This window comes from Leptinotarsa decemlineata, unplaced genomic scaffold (genome assembly GCF_025532065.1).
Source record: "Leptinotarsa decemlineata unplaced genomic scaffold, Ldec_3_MD MMD2_P_RNA_scaffold_11, whole genome shotgun sequence".
Lineage (NCBI taxonomy): Eukaryota > Metazoa > Arthropoda > Insecta > Coleoptera > Chrysomelidae > Leptinotarsa > Leptinotarsa decemlineata.
In genome coordinates this window covers 2,200,366-2,227,248 of record NW_027412525.1, presented here as the reverse complement: position 1 = coordinate 2,227,248, position 26,883 = coordinate 2,200,366, and the positions used below count along the sequence as shown (strand labels likewise).

The 26,883-nt window shown below is 33.9% G+C and overlaps 1 protein-coding gene across 1 annotated transcript in view; it reads right to left on the bottom strand.

Annotated features, from left to right (window-relative positions):
* The window catches only part of tfc (Brevican core protein triforce), a 223,880-nt gene that overhangs the window by 9,937 nt on the left and 187,060 nt on the right, over positions 1–26,883 (bottom strand). Inside the window, exons 3-4 of the mRNA XM_074169420.1 lie at positions 9,336–9,439; positions 1,469–1,577 (exon numbers count right to left, since the gene is read on the bottom strand). Of these exons, the coding sequence (XP_074025521.1) occupies positions 1,469–1,577; positions 9,336–9,439 (213 nt within the window). The remainder of the gene's footprint in view (positions 1–1,468; positions 1,578–9,335; positions 9,440–26,883) is intronic.

Here is a 26,883-nt window from a genome sequence, read left to right as displayed (position 1 = left end):
CTCTTTTGCCAGTTTTCTGATGTGATTTCCATAATGGCTTGATCAAACAATACCTTGACATCTTTCATTTTAAATGTGGTATTGTGCCTTGCAACATATTCTTTAACTTGTGCCCATATAAGTTCTATAGGATTTGATTCGCAATGATATGGCGGTAGGCGCAGCACAGTTACTTTATACTTTTCTGCTACATCTTCTACGGCATATTTCATGAAGCGAGATTTATGTTGTTTTACTATGGCTAGTAGTTCCTTCTTTACTGAATTCGTCTCAAACTGAATACCTTTATTTGACAGCCAGTTAATAATTTATAACTTTTTCGCAAACAGATAGCGGAGAATTTTTTACACTTCTTTTCTTTGGAGTAAATGTTCCCATTTTATAACTTTTTCACTATTTCTATATCACAATATCACTGTACGTTTAATTGGTGTAGTAACAATTACTATTATAACTCGAATGTTTAAGACACCATTACAATATATTTAAACCCTTTTTCTTAATTACCTGGGTTTAATAGGTATTGCATGATTGGTGGGCAGGGTCAAAAAGGGATTATTATAATGACATGGCACCTCGGAACTAAGTGTTAACCCTTTTTTGAGAAATCATGCTCAAGTATATGAACCCAAATTGCATATTAAATAAGTTTACAAGAACCACTAAAATTAATCTTAATCTTTTTTTAAGAAATTTTACTTACCTAAATACATGTAGGTACTTAGTTTTAGACCAAATTACTTCCCAAAAATGGCCTTTTATTATTATCTATGTCTGTAATTTTTAATTTACTTTAATTATTAAGTTCAATAATCCTAAGATTTGCCTACGCCCATGGACGACAACGAAATTCAGGCAAATTTTATGACACTTCATGATTTATTACTCTACACTCTTTTGAAATAGACTATAGAGAAGTAAACTTTTTGAGAGTGGACCAATCTTTATATATTTTTCAAGAATTGTTTCATCTTGACTCTTTTGCAAATCAGAACTACAATTTCAATAACCTCAAAAACCCAACCTAACCTAACCTCAAAGGGAATATAACCTTTTAGTGAATCATTGAAACAGTAAAGTTTTAAGAAAACTTTTTGACGTTGAAGTAGTTACTATAAAAATTGGTATCTTCTAAAACAATGAATGGCGGCATAATGTGGATTTCAGACATTTATTCAATAGTTTCACATAAAGGGAATATTCAGAAAAAATTGGCAAATACAATACAAAGTTTCTATTCTTCTATGAAATACGTATTGAAATCTTTGTACTCTACTCTGTTGACGGATCATTGCGATTGGAGTAGTATGGTCTTTCATTTATCACTTTTTTCTACAGTTCTACACTATTATCTACACAAAAGTCAACAGGGTATGTTTTCAAGAACATTAAAAGCCATTAAAAAAGTTAATTCTCAATAATATAAATGTGAATTTTCAAAACACCCTTTCTTTCTTCCTGTACCTACCGAAATCTTTAATATACTTTTCCAATTTGTCGTTTTCCTCCTGGGATGTGATGCTGGCCAAATGCATGCCGTGGAATCTACAATACTGCGTTGCTCGATAGTAGTTAGCCTGAAGACAAAAAGAGATCGGTTTACTTTCCGTTTCGTAATATATTTCTCAACAGATAATTTGCCTATGCGTTTTCACAGAGGCCGGAAATATGCAATGATTATTTGTGATAATGAAAAGGAAATGAATCATACAAAGAGTTACGAAGTTGCATCAGGTGATATTATTTACAAATATACAAATCAAGTTATTTATTTTGATTTGTATATATATATATATATATATATATATATATATATATATATATATATATATATATATTGATTAACTGAATAAATTTTCGCATTTACAAGGGTTGCTGGAGTACTTGAAGTACTTGAGTACAAATAATAAGCAAGTATTTGGAGGTGAAACATATCAGTGATCCAAAATAATGTTATTTCAAAGGTATACTACTGTCATACAAGTACCGTAAATTGGTCAATGAGACGCAAAATACGTGGACTGTTCAAAAAATAAGGTGAATGTTCAAATTTCGCGGGCTACTTACATTCGCGATTGATTTTTTTAAGTTGGTACACTTGTCTTGAATATATGTTCAAAGGTTCAGTTGTTTAGCATATTCAGTTTGTTGGTGAGAGGCATAAAAGTTAGAAGTATCTGAGCCACGAATCCAACCACCATCAATCGACTAAAAGAGGAATCATCAAAACTCTACTAGACACTGCTTTCGGACTTTGTTATACGAAGGAAGGTCTCGAGAAGGAACTAGACATCATCAAAAATGATCTTCAACCAAATGGCTACTCAAAAGCGATGGTGGAACAGACTTTGGCTAAAAGACAGCAGGAGGTCCGAAAGGAAGAAAAGCCGCCACAACCAGCGCTTGCACTTCCCCACATCAGAGGATTATCGGAAAGGATAAGAAGGATTGGGTCCAAGTATATTATCAGAACCTGCTACAGATCGGGGAACACTATCCATAGCAGCCTCACGAAAACCAGGCCACCAAACGGGGACTGCGATTCCAAGAATTGCACCCTGCGAGTGCGGAGAATTATACATCGGTGAAACTAAGAGGCCTTTGAAAGTTCGCATTCCTGAGCACAAGAAACACACACAGCGAGGAGAAACCAGCAAATTTGGAATAGCAGAGCATGTTTGGACTCATCAACATAACATCAAGTGGGCTCAAGCTCAAATCATCCATAAGGAGGAACACTGGTTTAGGAAGCCTCGTATATGTTGTCCAATAACGCATTCAACCAAGCTAGCGTAGAGATACGTAACATATGGAAACCTGTAATTGAGCGGAAAACGACCAACTCTTGCCAAACGGTCATCTCCCGCTAAAACCAATGAGGCGGAGAGAGGAAAGAGGGGATAGGTGAAAGCACTCGAATGACCTATAAATAGTCTGATCTCGAAGGAATAAGTCCAGTTATCACCCGAAGACGATTGTGGATACTAACAATAGAAACGTCGTGACGTAACTTGGTTTGGAATCCTTTAATTTTTAATTTTCATTTCTTGTTAATAATAGTCTTTTTCTAATTTCCAACTTGTATTAATATTTGAATTTTTTCATTTTTTCATTGTTGTCTATATATGTTAATTTTTTGTAATTTCAGTTTTTTGTTTAATAAAATTGTAATTTTTCGGTTAATCTTTTTTAATTTTTTACATATTCTTTCTGGGATTTCAAATCAATTTGTATTATATTAGACAATGGAGTCCGAACTGATGAAATACAGTGTTTTGCATGTTCGACGATTTTATGTTATTAAAAAAAATTGATCGAAAAATTTGTATTAAATTTTTTGTGACAAATAGAATTAGGTGCTCAAAAATACTTGAAATGTTGACAGTGACATACGGTGATTGTAATTTGAGTCGAAAAAATATTTACAAAAGGTACAAGCTTTTCACAGAAAGTCGAGACTATGTGAATGACGACGCTCGCCCTGGACGCCTAAGCACATCAACAACCGATGAAAGTAAGAAAGTGAAGAAAATTGTTATGGAGAATCATGGAATCGCTATTAGAGAAGTTGCTGAGGATTTGGGAATAGCAGTTGGCTCATACCATGCATTTTTTGTAAGTTTGTTCCAGAATTTCTGAATTTTGACCAAAACTGTCGCGTATTTCCTCAAAATGGTCAAAACTGGCGATAATTCATGGGTATATGGTTATGACATCGAAACCAAAGTCCAATTGTTCCAATGAAAGAGCCCATTAGAGCCAAGATCAAAAATAGCACGCAAAGTTATATCAAATGTTAAGCTTCTGCTTACTGTTTCCTTCAATAGGCCTTTTCATCATAAGACGAGCGCAAGCGTAGCTGTCATATTGAAATTGCGTAATTCAAAACATTCGTACTATTTTCATCAACAATGGCTGTGCAAGGAATATTATCTCTACAAACAAATAAAATATTTGAAAAAACCATTGATGGTGCTTCACTTGCTTATAATTCGGTTGAGGCTCTTAATTGTGAGCAATTAAAAAGGTGGTTAAAACGTCATGGGCGTCCGCAAAATGGAAAAAAAGTGAGCTGATTGAGAGGTTAGGTATCAGCATTCGTTTACTATCTGAAAACATATAAAAAAAATAATATCAACAGTTTTATTCTTATCAATAATGTCAATTTATTTGATGTAATAGAAAATATATTTCAGTTGACAAGAGTATTACTTATGGAATTAAAAAACTTTTTTATTAATAAAACAACGATAAAAATAAAATAAAAACAACAATAAAAATTAATTGGCGCTCCGGGGCGACTTCATTGATTCCAGTGGCGCATTTGCTTTTTCAGGTGCAGAAACACGTAAAATTTTCCAGAGACTTGTATGAGCTGAGAATCGAATAGTCAGAATGGTCGATATTCTTTAGGTAGCCAAACTGGCATGTAAGCAACATGTCGATAGTAGTAAACATTTTTAACACATTAGTTTATTTTCTAACCAGATAAAGGTCAGCCATAGTCTTCTACCTATCAATTCATCATCTGAAACTCACATCCATTGCCCCATCATTTTATTTATTGATATATGAACGCTCAATATTTGTAATCTGAATTTCTAATGCTTGTCTTAATTTAGAAAATATTGTGAAAAAGTGGCATGATTTTAAAGAATGAGTCAGATCGGACATGATAAAATCTTTTCATTATCTGAAACTGATAATTTCAATGAAATGATTGAAAATTTCCAGTAACATAATTAGTAGAGACATATGAAAGAGGTAAGTATATTTTTTTCTAAGAAAGTAAAAGTTTCATCACGATGAAATCGTGGTTGTTATAGGATTTAATGATGAATTTATTTGAATGCACTGGACTTTAATATACACTGACCTGCATATCGGGTAGCTAGAGAAACTAGAGAAACGTGAAAGTGAATATTCAGACCGGGAAGTCGATATCAGTAACTTATCAAAACTTCAATTATATTACAATAATACGAGAACTGCTTTTCAGAGTAACCGATTGAATTAATATTTTCAATAATTTGCATAATTGTCGATACCCTTTTGCACATCTTGCACATAAATCCATTTATAATCAATTTTTTTCAAGTACGAATCGATGTGCGCAACATCGGATCATTTTCATATCTGTCTTCTTGAAAAATTCACAAAAACCATTACCGACATATAAAAAGTGGGCAATCGAAAACGTACCACAAGGTCATGCTGCGAGAAAAAAAACTTTCGCAAAAACCAAAAAACACTGCATGTTTATTCGTGAAGGGCATCAGTTTTGACCTTGAACCCTTCGATTGTCTATCTATTGCAGCTTCTATTACGTTTTCAAAAAAGTTAAATTGAAAATGATAACTTCCGAATCAGTCTTACTGTCAAAAGTAAACTGCTCCAGAATGATTACCTTTTTTCAGTTTTTGCTTGCTCAATTATCTAAAAGAGCATAGTATGCTTCGTGAATTGTGGTGACGTATTTGAACATTATTTTGTGACCTCCTCATTCGAAAATATTGTCATTTGCAGAAAAATGTCCTCAATCTATCAGTGCAAAGAAAATTATAGCTAACTACTTGAAAAAACTTAAATAACGTCATGCTTTGACAAATACATCTTTTTGTTATCTCAATAAATGTCATCACGAACATAAAAAAATTAATCGCCTGACATGTTTCGGTATTTTTCAGATAAATTGCTGCTACTTCATAAACTTAGTGAAGTAATTTGATAACCCCGTATAATGTATGTTTCTTCTGCCAGTGATGCGTTATTCACCTTCTCCGATAATTTTCTGAGAAAGAAAATACCAAAGAACGTATTTCACAGTCACTTACAAAATCAAGAGACTTTTGAAATGGTCGGACAGTACTCAGTTGGTTAGCGTGAGTCGTGCTACTCATCCAAAGGGCGGCTCATCCAAAGGGCTGTTATGTGACATTTAAAATGTTTACTGTGTATCGTCTGATCCGTGCAAGAAATCTCATGTTGAAACGTGATACCTCGTTAATTCTCTTATCTTGCATTACTATAGGCTTCTGAGGATTGTTGTTCGTAAGGGAGCGGCAACTGGTTAACGGGACAAATATATTTCAACACACACATTTAACACACACTTGGATTAATTCAGATGTCAGGAAAAGAGGATTCTGTACTCTCAACAATTTGTGTATGGAAAGGTCATCCTTTAAAATCAAAACTGACTTATTTTTGCAATATCTTCGATTCAGTATTCAAAATGGAAACTTTCCATCGGAACATATTGTATCATTATCATTAAAGTGCGTGTATCAAGCCAGGTATAGATTTATTATGAGCTAAACAAAAATATTATCAAATATCACCGAGTTTTGAGTTCAATCTTCTGTTTTCCGGTTGCGCTCTGACAGAAACTTTTGGGTATAATTTGTAAATTTTTTGAATGAATCCTGATTAACATCTGACACTTGTTTCTCATTTGCTTCAAGTGTTCACAACTATTTTTACTGGAAAGAGAAATAAAATAAAAATCTATGCATTTTTCCAAAAAGTTTTAACTGACATTCCTCCATTTCGTCCTTTATTTTGCTATTAATATATTCAAGACGTTGAGAATTTCAAAATTCGTTTTTTATCGACCTCTTTTGGGTATTTTTCACCTTCCACATTCTGAAAAATATAAAAATTATAATGGAGAACTTTATACAAGCGTAGAAAGGGCAAACTTTGTAGTTTACCCCGATAAGTTACTGCGTGAAATCAAAGCATTTTTCACAACAAAACTTGTCGTATTTAACAATTTTGCTTATCAAAAAAACTTGCTAAGAAATAATACAATACTTATCTTTACGTTTCGGGCCAAAATCTGGTTCCTTTTTCAGAAATGGACAAAAAAATTCTAGGATATTTGCAGTCATTTTTTTATTATTTATTTAACAACTTCTTCGACAGATGTCAAAGGAGTTTTGAAATATGAAATGAAATATGAAATTATGTTAATGTTTTTGATTGACAACTGAAGCATTCGATGTAATACAAGGTGCTTTCCGATATCAGTCTGTTGCCATTTCGCCACTTTCCAAATTTTTCTTCAAGATGAGTAGCCAAGTACGGTCCATTTCCAGATAAAAGAATATATGCTGATTCTTCCAGCTTACGTCTCTTGGAGTAAGGCTCATTGCTAATCATTTTTGTCTTGTTCCATTCCACTCGATGTTCACCGTCTGATTTTGAAATGTGTTCTGACAATTTAGATACAAAAAATGACTTTCGTTGAATATTTAAAAATTCGCCTTTTATTTTTCACTATTCCACAACTTATTTCCCTTGCACGTAATATTTGATTAATTTAATTGATTACACTTCGAACTGCTCGAGCTCAGTTTCATTGCCAATAATCTCAAATTAATAGAGAGACTATCAGTAGATGACAAATTCGAATGTATTGGTATTGAATGCAAATTAAACAAAACACCAAGTGTTATTATAACACTTGGTGTTATAACACTTGGTGTTATAATAACACTTGATGTTTGATATTTTTGCAACAAAGTAAGAGGAAGCACTACAAACAATTACCAAAAAGTTTAATAAGCATAAGGTATTGATTTTTTGTGATTTTAATGTGAAAGTTCTTGTGGAATCCGTGAACTTGACTTCATTAAAAGAGTTGCTTGAGTTATACTGTATTTATAATTTAATCATGGAACTAACAAGGGGCAAGTCATGTTTGGACAACATATGTGCTAATGACGATGGCCCTTAGGTAACCGATGCCCGAATAATTAACAATCACCTCAGTGATTATTTTCCTCAAACTGTCTCGATGCAATTATCAGAAAATACAGACAGCCATTGCAATGGAATATACTATTGAGGCCTACAGAATGAGAATAATATTGTAAACTTCATCTAGTTTTGAACATGAACACATGAACACTCAAATAATGAACTTGATCACAGCTTGTTGCTAAATTCTAACGGCAGATCTATCACTGAATGAATGCTGTACACGGACTACCCATATAAATGAAGTGTGAAAAAAACTGGCCTCAAAGTGTTATCTCCTGTACCGACTTAGGAAGACCGTCGAAAAATCTGTATTGATGATAATATATTTGGCACACTTTCAGTCACTAATGACATATGGAATCATAGTATGGGGAGTATCCCAAGAGTCCGATAGGGTACTCAAACTCCAGAAAAGAGCAGTTAGAAATATCGTTGGAGTGGCCAAGAGAGTAAACTGTAAGAATATATTTGTACAGATATTCAGAGCGCTGGGAAACAGTAGATATCACACAAGAAATGTAGCAATCCTGGAAGTGCCGAATCACCGGCACCGTCTCCAAAAAACAGAACGTTGCCCAACATACCCTTGTTTAATCATCTACCAAACTGCTACAAAGATCTTCCTTTGAATAAATTCAAAATAGTAGTAAAAAATATCTACTCTATGAGTGGGTATCTGGGAGGCACATATTTTATCTGATTTTATATTTCATGTATGTATGCATATTTTAATATTTTATATTTTATCAAACCACTTTGTTTTTTATTGCTTTTAGATATTCTTTTGTATGATCTGCAATCTGTTTACTATTATACCGAGTCCTTCTACATGCTTTCTTGCACTTAGTTACATCAATAACTATATCAATTATATTGACCACCATTTGTGAAAAATGTTTTAAATATTAATTTATCTTTTTTCATAACTGCTAATGTACTATACTGTCTTGATCTATGTTATACCAGACATAATCTAAAGAACTAATAAACTATTATTATTATTATTAATATCATTATTATTATTACGAGTATTGAATCAAAGTTGCCTTAACATTGTTTTAATTACAATGACATTGAGTTAGTAAAAAAACTTGATGACGAGTAATCATATGAAAATTTCTAATGATGATTGTTTTATTCGAGAATATGTGTTAGTAGGATTTTATTTGGCGTTCGCTTAGATATTTCTTCAGACCTCGTAATGTTCAACAGTGAAAGTTGCTAATTTAAAAAATGATTACCACAAAAATGTCAATACGGAATATGAAACCTACACTTGTAATATTAACATATGCGAGTTTTTGGAAAAATTAATTGTTTAATTGGTTTATTACAGTTGATTAGAAAGTTTCGATAATATAAAACAATAATTATTCAATACTAATTAAACACTTGTCAACAATTACGTATTCCTAAATATTTTTCAATTGACCAATAAAATAATTATCTGCCAAAGAGACATATTCCGAAATAATTATTTAACCATCCAACTATATTCAGAGAAGTGCATGACCTTTTTAAAAATCACGAATGAATTGAAACCTTTTCATGTTGAAAGAAAGTCTTACCTTGAAAAATATTCCCAGATAGTATCGTTTCTCTCCTAGTTTCAAAAGTGGCATGGTCCATCTATTGGGTGCTGCAATTGAATCATCTATGCAATTTGGACAATCTGAAAAAATAATAATTATGAGATCTCTGAGTGATACGTAATTCTTATTAGCAAAAAACATGTTGAAGATGCAAAATTGAACAATATGCAAGTGACATTTTTCATCATTCATCATTCAATATTTGGTTGTGATATTTTTTATTTCGATTGTTGTTGCTACGCGGAATAATCAATTTTCTTGGAGTTTTAATACCAACTAGAATGACCGAAATCAGATAGAATTACAGAATAACATATAGGCTCAAAAATTGGGATTATTGAATAAGAAACGTCTACGATTTCAATATTATATCTAAAGCATCACTACATGTCCTTCCTTACACAGTGACACTCTCTGGAAGATGTTTCAAACTCAACATCTACAAACTATACAACTACTGCCGAGTCAAGTGTAGTAGGTAGGTAAACCTTCAGAAAGTATTCAAAATTATTTCTCCAAACACAAAATATCAACAGCTTTCATCAGTAATAATAATTTAGGTAGAACCCTGTTAAATGCAAAACCCAAACGGGATATAATGAAAAAATCAGGTATATATAGAACAGAGTGTGGCGAATGCTCTGCAGAACATACAGGCCAGACCGGTAGAAATTTTGAAATAAGGCTGCGTGAACACGTTTGGACAAAAAATCCACAATGTACGAACATCTTCAAGAATCAAGACACAAGATGAATAAAGATAACCTCAAAATCCTACACATATGTGATAAAGGGAAGAAAATGAATTTGTTGAAAACCATGAAATCAACCAAAAATATATACCCCTAAATGAGCAACTTGATTTATGTAGGTCTCCTCTCTTGAATTTATAAGTTTAACAACCCCTAGAATTTCCAGTGGTGAATTTTAAAGTGGGCATGCTGGTTTGCCAACTACCTGTCTCTCAAATACCTGTCTTTACTTCTGATAAATCCGAGTGTTCAAACTCCACATCTCAGTTTTATACTTGATAATGGGGTCAAACCCGAAACCGGTCTTATAAATAAAATCAACTAGTGGTAAGTAGACAAAAGTTTTTTCATTCATTTCATTAACGTTTTTTCTTCGACCTACTTTGATATATTATGGGTATCCTCATACGAATATTGAGATTAATAATTCATATTTAGAATTTTTCCACAAGTATCTTGAAGAATCTTGAGTTTTCCACTAGAAGCCTCTTTTAGATTGCGTCGGGGCTTTGCTGTATTCAAAGAGGGATATTTGTATTAGTTCCATTCAGTTCTGCGCGTTTCAAGATTTCTCCAGTATTTTAGTCATAATATTGACATTCTGAATCGTCATTTCTTTCACCATTGCGGTAAAATAGCATAGTTAAAGTACAATTGATTCGAATTGGGATTATTGATGTCATTATAATAGTATGGATGGAAATATATCTCAATCGTGTAGCACTTCACTTGAAGAAATATGCGATTGAACGTGTCAAGCATAAACATGCGACGAGACTGAGATCCATAATGTAGGTTGTCGCTGTATCAAGAGAGTTCGATTTTAACATCTTATTAATTCAAAGAATTCCATTATCACTTTCACAAAAATAATTTTCGATCGTCTAGATTTATAGGTATAACAGGTGTTTCGAAAATAAAATATTGTTGAGAAGTTATTCGATTACGTAAGAGAACGGTACAAACATTCAAAGTTCCGTCAGTGATAGAAATAATGTTTCATTAATTGTTTATGAAACACACATTTTCTCCTTACTCTACGAATTAGCTCAAAAATAAAGTATGAAAGATTCATTTTGAATTTGATAACGAATATAAATTAGGTAACAATGTAAAAAATAGGACATCAGGTTTAGTATTGACATTATTCATAGTGCATTTCTGAACATATGCAAATTTTCTCTTTTACCAATTTCATGAAACTATTGTTTGGTATACGTTTGTAATTTGAAATTGAACCAAGGCTTCCTGCATTTGAAAATGATAACTTGTTTTTTTATATGACTAATGAGAAAAGCCATTCGTGTGACCGTCTTTTATAACTTTTATAACTCACTACTTTAGAAGTCCATCACATATGAGCAAATTCAAATGTGTTTGGGAGAAAACTTTAAATTAACCAATTCATTCCTAGTTCCTAGTTCCTTGAAAAGAAAAGTCGAAGTACTTTCCTAGGATTTGGCTAAGGTATGTGGATGATATTTTCGCGATATTCGATACCAAAAAATCGAATATTGACGACTTTGTTTCCATTTTGAATAATAGATGTCCATCAATAAAATTCACGTATGAGCTAGAAAATGAGGGACAACTACCATTTCTTGACGTTTTGGTAATGAGGAGCCAATATGGAGGGTTAGAATTAGAATACGATATATTTAGAAAAGAAACAAGCACCTATAGGTATATTCCTGACAGTTCACATCACTGTGGACAGCACAAACGTGCTGGGTTGAATTTTTTAGTGCATCGTCTTTTGACTTTCCCTCTAACACATGATAGGTTCACAGAAGAAAGATGTATAATACAGGAAATAGCAGCCACTAACGGTTTCTTGAGGGGTATTGTAGATGACATAATAAGGAAAAAGAAGTTTAGGTTAAGAATGAACGAAATCTCGACTTTCAGAAAGGACAAAAACCAAGATAGATACATCTCAGTTCCATACCACCAATATACGAGTAACTTTGGAAAGATTTTTAAGGAACTAGGTATGAAGGTGGTTTTTAAAACAAGTCATACACTACAGAGCCTTTTGGAAAGTCCAAAAGACAAAGTCGAGAATTCGGAAAAGTCTGGAATTTACGAAATTGAATGTAAGGACTGCGATGCAAAATATTATGAACAGACAAAAAGATCTATTAGAGTAAGATATAAGGAACACATAGCACACTTAAAATATGGAAGACCTGAAAAATCAGCAGTCGACTATCATATTTTGCAACAAAACCATTCCATAGACTTCAGTTCATTAAGATTAGTTAAACAAGTTAACAACAACAGGCAACTAGATGCCTATGAGAGTGTAGAAATAAGTAGACACAATAATATTATGAATAACGACGACGGACATATACCAAAGAGCATACTATATAGCTTGTTAAAATAAAATAAAATAATGTTGTGTTTACTGATTACTACATAAGGACACATTGCAAAAATAAATTTGGATAGGCAATATTGTGAAATTAATTTTTATATAGCTGAAAATTGTTTTATATAAACATATGTTGTAAAATAATAGATAAGGCAAAATTGTAAAATAAATTTAGGTTGGTATACCTGTATGATTGGTATGCCTGGATGGTTTACCTGTATGGGTAACCTTTATAGCATAAATAGGGTTAGCTCGCATCAGTTTCTAGTCTTAATCTTCCTCTTTGAAGATGATCACTTGGTGATCGAAACACGTGTCGAGGTGCTAAAAATAACGATTTGGTGTTGGGAAAAAACTCCAGTAATATTCATTACTACACTAAAGGTTCCAAACAGTGCATTATTAGTGTATAAATTGGTTGTAATTCAGAAGTAATTCTCAGTTTATGCTTGAGGAAGCTATTGTATAGCGAAACACGTGTCGCGGTTTTTGTAAAACCCTTTTATTGTGAAAATCATGTATAAACTGTATTGCTTAGTTTTTTTTGGAGTAGTTGTTGAAGTGTTCCTAGGTTCAAGTCCCATATATAGTAAACAATTTTCCTTGAATAATTCGACAAAAATAGGGAATACTTTTCAAATCTGTTTTAGGCTGCTTCTCATTATGTATCTCATTATGGATATTGAAATATTCCTGTCACGAGTCATAGAAAAAGTATAGTGTTTTCGTGAAGTATGTTCATTACTAGTTAGGTGTAAGTACATATTTGAACACATAATTATGGCTTCCGTTTTAGTCACGTTTCTTTAATATAATTTTTATCTTTGGCGCGGTTTGAAACACAAATAAAATATGTGTTGAAATAATGAGAAGTGAAAATATTTCCTAAGCTTCTACGGCTGGTGGCAGAATATTCGCTGTTTAAGTTTATTATTCGAAAATAGCAAATAATCACGGTTTGACAATCATCACATCAATCCAATAGATTTGTTTGGCCCCTAAGCCCTAAGCTGCTGACTCCCTTGCAAAGGAGTTGCTGCAAGAAGCTTCATCGGACTAGATCCTGTCATTGCCATCGCTTTAGGCTTTGGCAAACAAACATTGAACACCTACATGGCAAGCATATTTATGGACTCCTGGCAGAATCTTACATGATTGGCTCACTCCAAGGCGTTTATTCACCTTTCGAAGCTTGATACCAAACAGTTTATGTACTACAGTAGGGATGAACTACAATGTCTAGCAGGCCTTCTCATAGGTCACTGTCATTTGAATCAGCATACGCAGAGACTCGGACTGTCGAAAGACAGTGTGTGTCGCCTCTGTTTGAAACATGATGAAACAGCAGAGCACAGACTTTGTGCCTGCTCCGCTGCGAATCAGGTTTTTAGAGTTTGGTAGAGCCGTACTCTAACATCTGACCTGTAAGACTACTTAGCATACAAACTAATCGGCTTCGTAAAGAAGCTGGGATTATTCGGTCGAGTGTGAATAGGTGTGAGCCACAATAAACCCTTGCGGGTTGCGGTGGAGGGTCGAATAGACCCACTAACTTTTGATTCAACCTAACGTAAGCCCTGATATTTTCCACAAATCTTTCGATATGTCCAAAGAAACAGTGTGGCTTTATGTAAAACATTTTCCAAGGTGAGCGTTTCATATAAGTTTTTTTATCAAGGATAATAATACCAATATATTTTACTTCCGTACTATTGAAAGAACGTGGAGTTGATTGTTAAAATTTAGATTTTTGCTACCATCTCAAACCGTTTGTGGTTTCGGGTTCATGGCCGTCATAGAGTTGAAACGTATTCCTGAAGTTTCCCTGGCGTGAGTTGCGGGCATGTTCAGAGGTCTGTACTATCGCTTTCAAGGTTGGAGATACACTCCAAGGCGGAGTTAAATCATCCAGATTCCTCGTCCTGGTGAAAGATACTATCGCTGTTTTGTTGGGGTTTACAGAAATCTGCTTTCTCAGACACCAATTATGAACGTTGTCCAGAGTTCTTTGTAGGATATTAAGGTCTAGTTTTCCCAACGTGGTCTTTGCCAGGATAACAATTTAATTTGCATGAGATTGAAAATCTATTTTTTCCTGAATAACATCTTGTTGTATTTTTTGAACCGAATATTCTTTATTCTTGAATGAATTTAATATATTTTCACCTGCTCTGTATATTGTTCGGATTGAAGTCCTTCTGAATGCATTCAGTATAGTTAAAGAACATGCAATAACTTTCGACGGTATTCAAATTTCGATAATGCATTTCTTCAACAAGTTCCCATTTGTTGCAAATTCAATAAACCACATTGTATAAAAAATAATTTCATAATTTTGAGTTATCTTTTAGGAGTTGGTTCATTTTTTCAATCACTTTTTCCTTTGAATGTGAAACTGAAAAGACAATTGATGTCCACCTCAATTATATATCCTACAACACCACAATATTTTAAGTGAAAGCCAGTTTGGTTTTCAAAGCAATAAAAATACGCACGATGTCATCTTTTCATTTCTTTATGATATTTATTCGAAGTTTAATTCTGGTAAAGTAGCAGCTGTAATCTTTCTAAGGCGTTTGATTGCGTTGATCATAAGATTTTGCTAAGAAAAATTCACCAATACGGCTGCAGAGAAATCGCTCAAATCGTTTGAATCTTACCTTCCAGGAAGGAATCAAATGGTAAGAACAACAGGACTTTCAGAAAAAAAAGAAGGCAAATTTGGTGTGGTGTTCCACAAGGATGAGTTTTAGGACCCATCTTATTCTTATTATATGTCAATGACATTGCAAATTTGAGCATTTCTGGAAATTTAACCTTTTTCGCTGGTGACAGCGGAAAGGGCGAAAAGGAACAATAAAAACTCAAATGATTTACACAATGCAATATCTACTGATATGAAAAGAATCAAGGAGTGGTGTGATACTAATTTGCTATCCTTCAATATCATTAAAACAAACATTTTATTATTCAGATGTGCTAGTGATCAAGAACGAGACTCAATCTAAATTTCTAGGTATTCACATTGAGAATAAGCTCAAATTTATTGAACATATCAAACAACTTGAAGTAAAATTTGTTCTGGATGTTATGCAGTAAATGTAACTTCAATAAATTTAGGAATCAAAAATGCAAGAACGGTGTATTACGCCATCGTTGAATCCCACCTACGTTATGAAATACCGTTTTGGGAAGTATGCAATTCATCAGCACTTCTGTCTGTATTAGTACTGCCGAAATGGGTTATCAGGTATATGTGTAGGAATAAACCTCGTGATTCATGCAGACACAAATTCGTTGAGCAAAAGATTTTAACAGTGATTGCTTTGTTCATTTGGGAATCGGTTTGCCTCATTTAAAAAAATATGTCTCTATTTGAGGCTTCATGCCGTTCTTATAGCACCCGTTCCACTGCGTTGAAATTGCCAATTCCTTTAACAAATTTGGTCAGGAGTTTCATTCATTACAATGGGGTCAAGATGTTAAATCACTTGCCCTCAGAGATAAGATAAGCAAATTTGACCAACAAAATGTTTGCAAGAATTCTATAATCATAAATTTACGTGACAAAATGTGCATATTTCAATTGAGGTTGTATAAGATTTTTGTTTATAGTCTTCTTTGAATATAAATGTTCAATTATCTGGTGCAATGGGTGTGTTTACTTATGTACTATTATATATAAGTAAATATGTTCATATTTCTATTATATTTTCAAACATAATATTTTTAAACAAATCTGTACGCAACCATGTTGATACAAAATTTCGACGTTGGACTATAGTGTGTGTTCTAACTTTACTTTTTTTTAGTTTTTATATTCACATTTTATATTTCTATACTTACATTTATTTTTCACAAGCTTTGTCCACAACATTTATTTTCAATAAGAATAAAGTATATTATTATTATTATTATTATTATCCCATTAAAATAGTAACTGTGACTTAATGAAAATTATGAACGTGTGTTCACAATAACTTTCGTCAGAAATGTGCTTCAAACTTATAGAAAAAATCAAATCAAATATCAGTTTAGATAATTCTTCACATTTACATTCATGAAGATGAGTTCTGTTCTTACATCATTTACACAATAAATGAATCCGTGCTTCGTAAGTTAATTACTTCAATTGAAAATGAAGTTTCGTACTTATATAGAATGATACGGTAATCGTAGTTTTTTTCGAGAAAATGTTATTAGCACAATGCTTCACTGCATTCCTGACCTTCTGCAATGACTCTCAAAGCTTTCTTGAGAAACATCTCATTATTTCCCAAAAGGAATATTCAGTAATTAAAGTAATGGGCTTGTCCCACACTGAAATGGAAGTAAGTGATTGGTATACTCAACACTCAATGCGTATCAAATAATAATAATGATAATAAATGGTTTTCATTCAGCATACACAATTTTTCAGTTTATAAAGAGAATATTATTTCAGTCAAAAAGCGTTCAGACAGATATACGTAAATATCATTATTTAATGAATGTTGGGGATATTCTTTATAGTTCTACAAAATTCATCGAATATTTTATTCACTTTATTCCTGCAAATAAAAGAAATCAGTTTTATTCAATATATTTTTTTATCAATATATTTTGTCGAATATATTATCAAATATAATAAATTATTTTGAAACGATAAACCATGTCTTGGTTTTTTAAATCATTCGAAAGTATTTGCATATTTGTTTTTTTTTCAATTCCAATGTGTAATTTCGAGTATCCATTCCAAATATATTCATAATTGATAGGAGGAATTATACTCCAGTTCAAAATTGATATATGAAGAAAGGTTAACCAGATTTTTTCTTGTCAGGTTTTCACCAAATATAATATATTTTCATTTCTCTTTCACAAAACCAAGAAAAACTCGGCTGAATCTTCTGTCAATGACAAAAAAACGAAAATAAAAAACTTGGAATTCGTGTCTGTATTGCAGAAAATCGTAGATATTGGAGCAAACGAGTAAAGGGATTGGCGAATAAACTTACGAAAAGAGTAGGAATGTCTCCTTTTTTTACAAGGCACCTGAGACCAACCTATAAGCTGTGTTTGAAATGAGTAGGACCAGCATTGGAGAATTTAAAACCACGAGATATACAAAGTAGGTTGGATTAGGAAAAAGTTAGCCTTTAGAGCTCGTTCAAATGACTTCCTTTAAATTCAGGAAACGTCAATTAATTCCGTTATTATTTAAAACAATAATTGAAAACAAAACACTTTCTGAGCTGTACAATACACCGGAAAAAGAATCACCTGGTATGAGTTAGCATTTTTGGGCGGCAACTCCATTGATGTAACAAAATCACGTGGACTCAGTGATAATTATCACAATCGACCAACAGCTTGGCTTTATTCGTAATAAATCTACCATTACCAATTTATGCGCATTTGGTAACTTTGTTACGAATTGAATAAAAAATGGCTATCAAATAGACGTTATATACACAGACTTGGCCAAGGGATTCGACAGAATTAACCGCGAGGTTTTGATCCTGAAATTAAAAGCATTCGGTTTCACAAACAACATACTTGATTTCTTTCACTGCTATCTATTTAACAGAATACAGTTCGTATAGTTCAACAACGAATCTTCGTTCGAATTCACCGCTACTTCTGGAGTACCGCAGAGCTCGATTTTGGGACCTCTCCTTTTCGTGTTATTTGTTAATAACTTTTCTCAATATATCGGACATTCTCAATTTCTCCTATATGCCGATGATTTCAAGATTTTCAGAAGAATCGAAAGCAAAAAGTTTCTATGCTTCAAGATGATCTAAATAATCTTTCTGCTTACTTTTCAGTATCTGATCTATCTCTCAACGAAGTTAAATGCAAAATAATGAGTTTCACATGGAAGAAGTCACCTACAATCAAGGACTATTTTATTAATCAAACCAATTTAAAGAGAATCAATGAGATGAAAGATCTCGGGATCATGTGTTCAGTTTCTTTAGGCACATTGAATACTTAGTATCTGACTGTAATAGCAAAATGAGCTTTGTCTTGAGACCTAGCCGTGAATTCAAACACGATACTTGTTTGTTACTCTTCAACTCCATTGTTCGTTCTAAGCTGGAATATGGTTGTGTCATTTGGAATTCAAAGAAAGACCTTTTTATATTCTGATACTATAGAAAAAGTCCAGAAACGATTATTGAGAACACTCTTTCTCAGCAAACACAATGTCTGGACTTTATTTATATCGTATTCTAGCCAATTTCAATTATTTAATATGCAACCATTGAAAGACCGCCGTGAGTCCTCGGAAGTGATTTTTGTTTTTAACATTCTTAGAAAACTGAAAGTGCCTGAAATTCTCTATACTATTGATTTTATTGTACCTGACGTAAGACTGAGAAGAAGAGACAATCAATATCGTGTCTCAAAAATTTTGTCTCCTCTTCAACAATGCCTTGAAATCGTTAACAAAATGGTGAGGAACGGTGAATTGGATTTATTCAGTATTACAGAGGGACAACTCCTTCGAATGCTCAAATGTGTCTGAATTTTTTTAAGATACTTTCATTATTTATTGTTTCATATTGTTATATTTTATATCGATTTTAACTGTATCGATGGTACTCAATGAATAGTATAGATATAGATAGATATATTTATTTGACAACTTTACACTTGAAAGTTTTTTGCAAGTCATTTAAAATATAAATAGAAAAAAAACTAGTCACAAGTTAAAAATATTGAATCATAAATTATGAATAAAATGAAAGATAATTTTGAACATTACAATAATTGAGGATGTTATTAAAACGAAGATAAAAATGAAATAAAAACAACAATAAAAATTAATTGGCGCTCCGGGGCGACTTCATTGATTCCAGTGGCGCATTTGCTTTTTCAGCTGCAGGAAAACCCGGAAAAACCTGCAGCACCACATCATTTGAAATCTTGATCTAACAATGTCCTCTCTCTTATAAAACAAAATGTAGGGTGTCTCCACAGGCTCCAATAACTTCAATGCATCGCCAGAACACTTCGTGACACGAATATCGTCAAACTTAAACCAGTCTGTTTCTTCTTTGACCAAAGCGTAATAATGACCAAGTTCAACGCCAATCGGCATAATTTAAGTACTTAAATAATCCTGAGTACTATAAAAACAGTTTTCCAGGAGAATAGTTCTGACTCTGTTTTTGAAGGAGCTTTGTTTGAGCACTTTGAACGAATAAGAAGACGATTGTAGATATTGATATTCAATTAATTTTTAATAGACCTTGTGAGTTTGTATCGAGGCTGTATGAACATATCTACATTTCTTGTAGCATGATGATGTAATGTAATGTACCGTAACGTAACGTAACGTAAAGTAATGTAATGTAATGTAATGGATATGTAAGGAACTTAAAAAAAATGTGCATCATGTAAGTGAAAACCATTCTGTTTGTTGTTCAGTATAAATAAATTTACATTCTGAAATAACTGAAATTTTCTGAATTTCCCAACGTCACAATGCGATTTTTTTTTCTAATTCAACCTCATTTATTCGAATGAAAATTCTGTGGATGATCTATATACATATCTGTCTAAATCTGTTTAAAATATGTTTTTCCGTTAACCAGCTATCGCACCCCTACGAACGACAACCCTCAGAAGACGAAACTTGTGCGAGCTAAGGATTAACGAGGTCCTACCTTTTAACATGTGATTCCTGATGTGGGTTAGACGATAGCAAGTGAAAATCGATCGTTCAGACTAGGGATAGAACAACCGACCAACACGGCAGTCAATTCGAGTGAGTGAACAAAGCACCCGCATCGAACCGCTCGGCTACCAACCGCCAGTAAAAATCCGTTTATTTTATAACTGATCCCACTATTGTCATCTCGGAAAAGAGCTACAAGGTCGGTTGAATTGGATGAAAGTTTCCAATTTTGGGGAACTAGAATGTTTTTTTTCAGATCGAGAATATCAGTAGTAATTTTTGTAATATTCGCCAAAAACTAGAATTGTCGTATTTCGTTTTTTGGCTCTACCGCTTCCATTTCGAGTACCTAAAAAAAAAGGCAAATGAACTTTCAATACTGTTTCATATTCACTGGTTTTTTGACCGTAGCCTGCAGGTTCTGATGCCTGACGTTTCGTCTACTACTGCGGTATACATTATCAAAGGTAGCCTGGTGTGTTAACGGGGGGTAGTTTGCTCAACTCATTCAGTTAACCGCTGTGCGGACCGGTGGTTCAAGCCGCAAGCCGGACGATCGATTTTCACTTCCTATCGTCCAACCCGTCTTAGCAATAACATGTTGAAAGATGAGACTTCGTTAGCCCTTAGCTCGCACAAGTTTCGACATTTCAGAGTTGTCGTTCGTAGGGGAGCGACAGCTGGTTGACGAAAAAACAGATTTCAACAGACAGATGTGGTAAGGTCGTAGTGCCTCTCCATATACTCTCGATTCTACAGCTGATTTGTTGATTTGTCCGGGTCGACAATTTCTCTCTTGTGTTTAGAGAGGTAGGTACCCACACTTCTTTTCGTGATTCCAATGTAGACCGACTTGTAGCTATAAGGAATCCGGTGTACCCGGGGTGTTGCTAATGGTTCTCTGTGGTCCTTTGCTGACCTTGGAGTTTGACTGATAGTTTTTGTTGGCCTAAATACTCGTATTGGTTTCACGTCGTGTTTCTCTTACATTCCCCCAATCCGGTCTGTAACATTTTTAACATAGCGAAGAAAGTTTTTCTCTCCACCAGTCTAGCTGAGGTTACTTTGGCGTCTCCCTCATGGATCGTAAAGCAAGCTCGAATTCTCCTTCACTGTACTGATTCCGTTTGGAAGCATTTATCAGGTGAATAACTTCCTCAGGAAGAGTCTGAGGCCCGTTGTTCGAAATTGTTCATGAAAAAGTTTGCTACCACTGGACTGAATGGACTGCTCATCGAGTTACCATCCGTTTGTTCGTAAAAAGTACCATCACACTGGAAATAAGTTGATGATGAGCAAAGAGGGGGTTATATCGGCTAGGAATACTCCGCCAATTAGCCGTATCGTGTTCTTGATCGGAACCAGCGTGTATATGCTCACTAGTATGTCTCAAAGACCCAACTTCATACCTCAACTCTTCTCGATGAAGTGTCCCGTGTCCTTAATAAATGACTCTGTATTCCTATGATTGGCTGGTGTAGGGTTAAGTTAGGTAAATAAATGGGTCTATAAGACCCTCTATACCGCAACCCGTAAGGGTTTATTCACACTCGACCAAATAAACCCAGCTTCTCAACAATGCTGATTAGTTTGTATGGTGAGTGGTTTTTCAGGTCAGATGGTAAGAGTACGGCTCTACCAAACTCTAAAAACTTAATTCGGTCCCCAGCAAGGCAGGCACAAAGTATGTGCTATGCTGTTTCATCATTTTCCAAACAGACTGTCAGAACACACACACACTGTCTTCTGACAGTCTGAGTCTCTGCATATGATGATTCGAATGACAGTGAGCTGTGAGAAGGCCTGTTAGACATCGTAGTTCATCCTCACTATAATCCAACAACTGTTTGATATCAAGCTTGAAGGGTAAATAAACGCCTTGGATTGAGCCAATCCTGGAAGATCCTATTAGAAACCCATAAATATTTTTGCTATGGAGTATTGGCCAACTCATAATTTGGCGAACCTATCGTATTGACGATAGGTCTAAGTGGAACATTCTCTTTATGTTTTTTTGGTAATCCAAATAGATGTGGCGGAGAAGCTTTGAACTTTTATATGACGTTTTTCGTGTTCTCTCCAAGACTTCATGAACGGATAGAAGATTTGCTTTCTCAGAATCTTGGGGTCTTGACTGAATATATAATGAACGAAACGTTGCATCGAAAATTGGTTCAGATTAGATTAGAAAGAATATAAAGAACACTCTCGACAGTTCCCTGGACATTTTTATATCTTTCGATATGGAGATAGCAGAGCAAAAAAAAATTCAACAAATCTAGTTTTTGTCGAATATTTCAAAAAGAACCATTGATATCCTGGATCTGAGAATAGATTATTCTAGTCCCAGAAATGGAAAACTTTTGTCCAATTCAACCGACCATGTAGGTCTTACCGTTTCCGAGATAGCAATAGTATGACCAGCTAAAAATAACGGCCTGTATATTCATAGATGAATTTTGTAAAACTGTATTATCCTTCCAGTTCAATATTCGACATAGAAGTTTCCACCAGATATGACCAAAACCACTGAAAAAATGTCCCTTGTTAGTAATTTTTTCTGTCCTTCTCTAATATATTTTTCAATTCCACCTACATATAAAACCAAGTTCTGGAATGTAAGTTTGCCACCGCTTACATCAAAATGTATTTTCCGAAATAGTTGTCGTTCTCTCATTTCTAAAAAACCTGGATTGATTACCATCCAGTATATCAAGATCCTTCTTACAAGTTTTTTTTAACTACATTGAACATTATGTAATACGAAACACATGCAATCCTATCTAATTCTGTCGAATATCAAAGATGAATCCAAGGTCAACACCAAACTTTCATAACGCGTAAATTAAAAAAAAATAAAATATATATCCAAGGTTTCATACACATGTCATGACTCAGTTGGTGGTCACGGAATTCCTAATAGATTCATTTCTATATTGGCCGTTCGAGTATTGAAACTGAGTTTCCGGTTACCGAAATTTCAAAAACGAAGGTTAATATCTCATTGTTTGATTACCACGCAATGAATATCTAGGGCGCGAAAGTGTAAACTTGAGATGTGGCCTAAATTATCAGCATATTGAGAAACAGATATATACAACTTAAGTTCTAGTCTTCTTCGATCGCAATATTTTGCAAAATAATTTAAAATTGGTAGTATTAGAAGAATTGAGAATCTGAGTTTTCATTTATCTCCGAATAAGTTAAATAGTGTCATATCGAGCCTATGGAAAAAATCAGTTATCTCACATGTACTAAATATTTTGACATCTGCCGAACTCGGTGAAATGAGATGACTCGATGACTATCATCGGACAGCAAGCCATGATGGTTAAACCTCTGAAGAAGCTAGCCACTCGCACCAGCGAAACGTCAGGAAGAAATTCCAAAAATTCACGGCTTTCAAACTCGAAAAGCAATGACATTGAAAATGTCAGCCATGAATTCCAAACCATTTTGTCAACGGATGAAGTGTTCAAAATGACCTCCTTCTAGTTCCATACAATAATACAGTCTACTTTCGAAAGCGTTCCTTACATTATTGAAGATGTCCGGAGTCAGAAATCGGCATTCTCGAACAATTCTCTGTCGCAGGTCTTCTAGATTTGTAGAATTTATTTAATTAGTGGTTAACGTTTTGAAATGAACGACACTGTTAGTTTTTTCTGCACTGGTAATTTTTGATGAATCTAGTTGCCGCAGAACAAAAAGTAGATAGTTGGCCACTGTCACTTCTTCACGAATTATTATTCAGTCATCCTTGTTCACTATGATTCAACACGGTTTATTCTACTGAAAAAAGAATAGAAATTATTGTAATCTATTATCGAAATAATGAATGTGCTAAAGCTGCTTCAAGAATTTATAATACGAATCATCCAGACCACAACGTGAGCCATAAATACGAAAACAGTTAATGGATATAAGTTTCGAACTTCAGGTTCTGTTCACAACAGAAGACATGAAGTATCCCGTCCTGTTAGAAATGACGGTGTTGAAGTTTCAGGACATCTACAAATGGATAATCGACAATCAATCAGACAAGTAGCTGTAGCATCTGGTATATCAACTACTAGTGTCTTTCAAATTTTGAAAGCCTACAAATTCCATCCTTTCAAAATAAGGCTAGATCAGGAATTAAACGAAGATGATCCTGATCGTCGAATTCAGTTTTGTGAGGTGTTCAGCGAGAAATTGACCAATAACCCAAACCTATTATACAATACATGATTTTCAGGCCAAAGTTCTTTCATGTTGAATGGTGAAGTGAATACACATAATTGTCGTTACTGGAGCGATGTAAATCTTCATTTGGTGATGGAAACACATTCACAAAAATTAAATGTCTGGGCTGGCATTCTTGGTATTCATATTGTTGGATCATTCTTCATTGAAGGTAATCTCAATGGAGACATATACCTTAATCTATCACACGACTGTGTAGATCCTATGATTACACAAATTTGAAAAATGACAATTTAGTAGAAAATGAAATAACATTCCAGCAGGATGGTGCATCCCCACATTTTGTTGTTCGGATAAGACAGTTTTTGGACGAACGTTTTCTAATGCGTTGGATCGGCAGAAGGGGTTCAGTGGAGTCGCTAGCTAGATCACCTGATCTCACACTGATGGACTTCTTTCTGTGGGAACACCTGAAGTCGGAAGTGTACTCTACTAAGCCTTCAAATCTAGAAGACCTGCGACAGAGAATTGTTCGGGAATACTGATTGCTGACTCCGGACATCTTGAATAATGTAAGGAACGCTTTCGAGGGTAGACTGTATTATTATATGGAACTAGGTGGAGGTCATTTTGAACAATTCATCCGTTGATTTTATTTGCACTGATATTATTTGTTGTTGATTTCCTCATGAAGCGAATTTTCTGTTTTTTCTTAAATAAAACGTTCAACATTTGATTTCTCAATAACGAATCAACTAATTTCAATAAAAATCACAGAGGTAATGGAGAAACAAAAGACTTTTCAAATGATGTATCACTAGAACCCCGCAGGGGGTGAAGTTTCGGGTATGATTTCCATATCAGAATTAGTCCCCCTAGAAATAAAATTGACGTATTCTTTGAAATTTTCAATTACACGTCTGTTTCTGACTTACAGGGTGGGTCAAGTTTTCGTTATAACGCCCTATATATTGATATTTATAATAATTAAATTTAATGCTTGTCGAGTACCTGCCTGCTGATTTTGTCTAGAGGATTGAATTGTCAATTTGATATATCTCTGAGAACACTATACAACTTACTTCCTATGACAGATGATGTAGAAAAATAACACATTAGTAAAGTTAACTTGCTCGATGATATAAAAATAATGTTCTATTATATTTTGAAGAACAGGGTGGCAAAAAGATAACTGAGTAAAATCAATCTGGATAACGTAACCTTATAAAGATATGTATGTTTTTCAAATAGATAATCGACTGAAGCATGACTGAAGCATGTGTATCTATTTTGTTCGGATGCTCAGTCACATTATTATTATATATATCAAAAACAACTTTAACGTTGGTGCCATAGTTATTACGTGAATATCCAATTCATTATTTTTAATATATCCTCCCAAAACCGCATTTTCTATATGCATATCCAGCAGACAGTTTTTTAAGGAACATATATTGTTCAAACAATATAAATGATTCATTACCCACATCAAAAGGTTTCTGATTTCAAATAATATCGAAAAAAAAATCAGAAAATTGCCTGTTTGATCTACTTCTTGAAACGACTATGACTATCCGATTTGGAATGAAGTTATATCTAAATAAGCATACCACTCAATTAGTTATTCATTGAATAATCAAACTAATGATATAACAAGTTGGTAACTCAAATCAGATTATCAGCCAAATTACGGTTATATTGAAAAATTCGCAAATCTCGAGGTCAGAATTGTTTCAAGTGCTGAATTCAGTGGTTCAACTCAGCACTTGAATCGACCAAATGATTTAGAAGAGTTGAGGGAACGCATCAGAATGGAGATTGCACAAATAATCACCGAAGTTCTCGAAAACGTTAGAAAGGAATTCATTGCATGGCTTTCACATTGCATCATTGCTGAAGGTCATCAATTTGAACATTTATTATGATTTTATTGTATTTTAATGAATAACAAGTCTTGTTTCACCCTGTGTCAATACATATTGGAATAATTATAACGTTGGCTAGACGATCAGTAGACATTTTGAATGGAGTGCCACATTACCCCTGTTTGTATTTAAAAAAATTGTCGATTATGTCATCACTCCAACACCGATGAAGAAACGTCTCTCATATGTATACCATGAGATGGGCCGTCAAAAAATTGAAGTTGACGTCTTTTTGGATTTCTTCCACGGGACGCTTTTTTTTAAATATCGAGTTTATTCCATACATTTGCATCGTACTGTATACAAAACAATTCTGATTAACCGTAGCCTTCAAACAACTAAATGATAAACGTTCTCCTGGTATTAAACCCGAATATAGCACTTGGTTTATTTATTGATAAGCTGTGCTCTCACTCTCCTATTGTTAAATGATTAATCTTGATAGTGTCAAATACCCCAATGATCGGTCACGGTTGTATAAATTTAAATAACAACCTCTACCATATATCGGTGAGTTGAGACGATAAAGGACAAAGACAGTAATAAAAACAAAATATGAAATTATTGAGTTGCATTGTGGTAGAAATAAGAAACCAAGGAACGAGTACCTAATCCA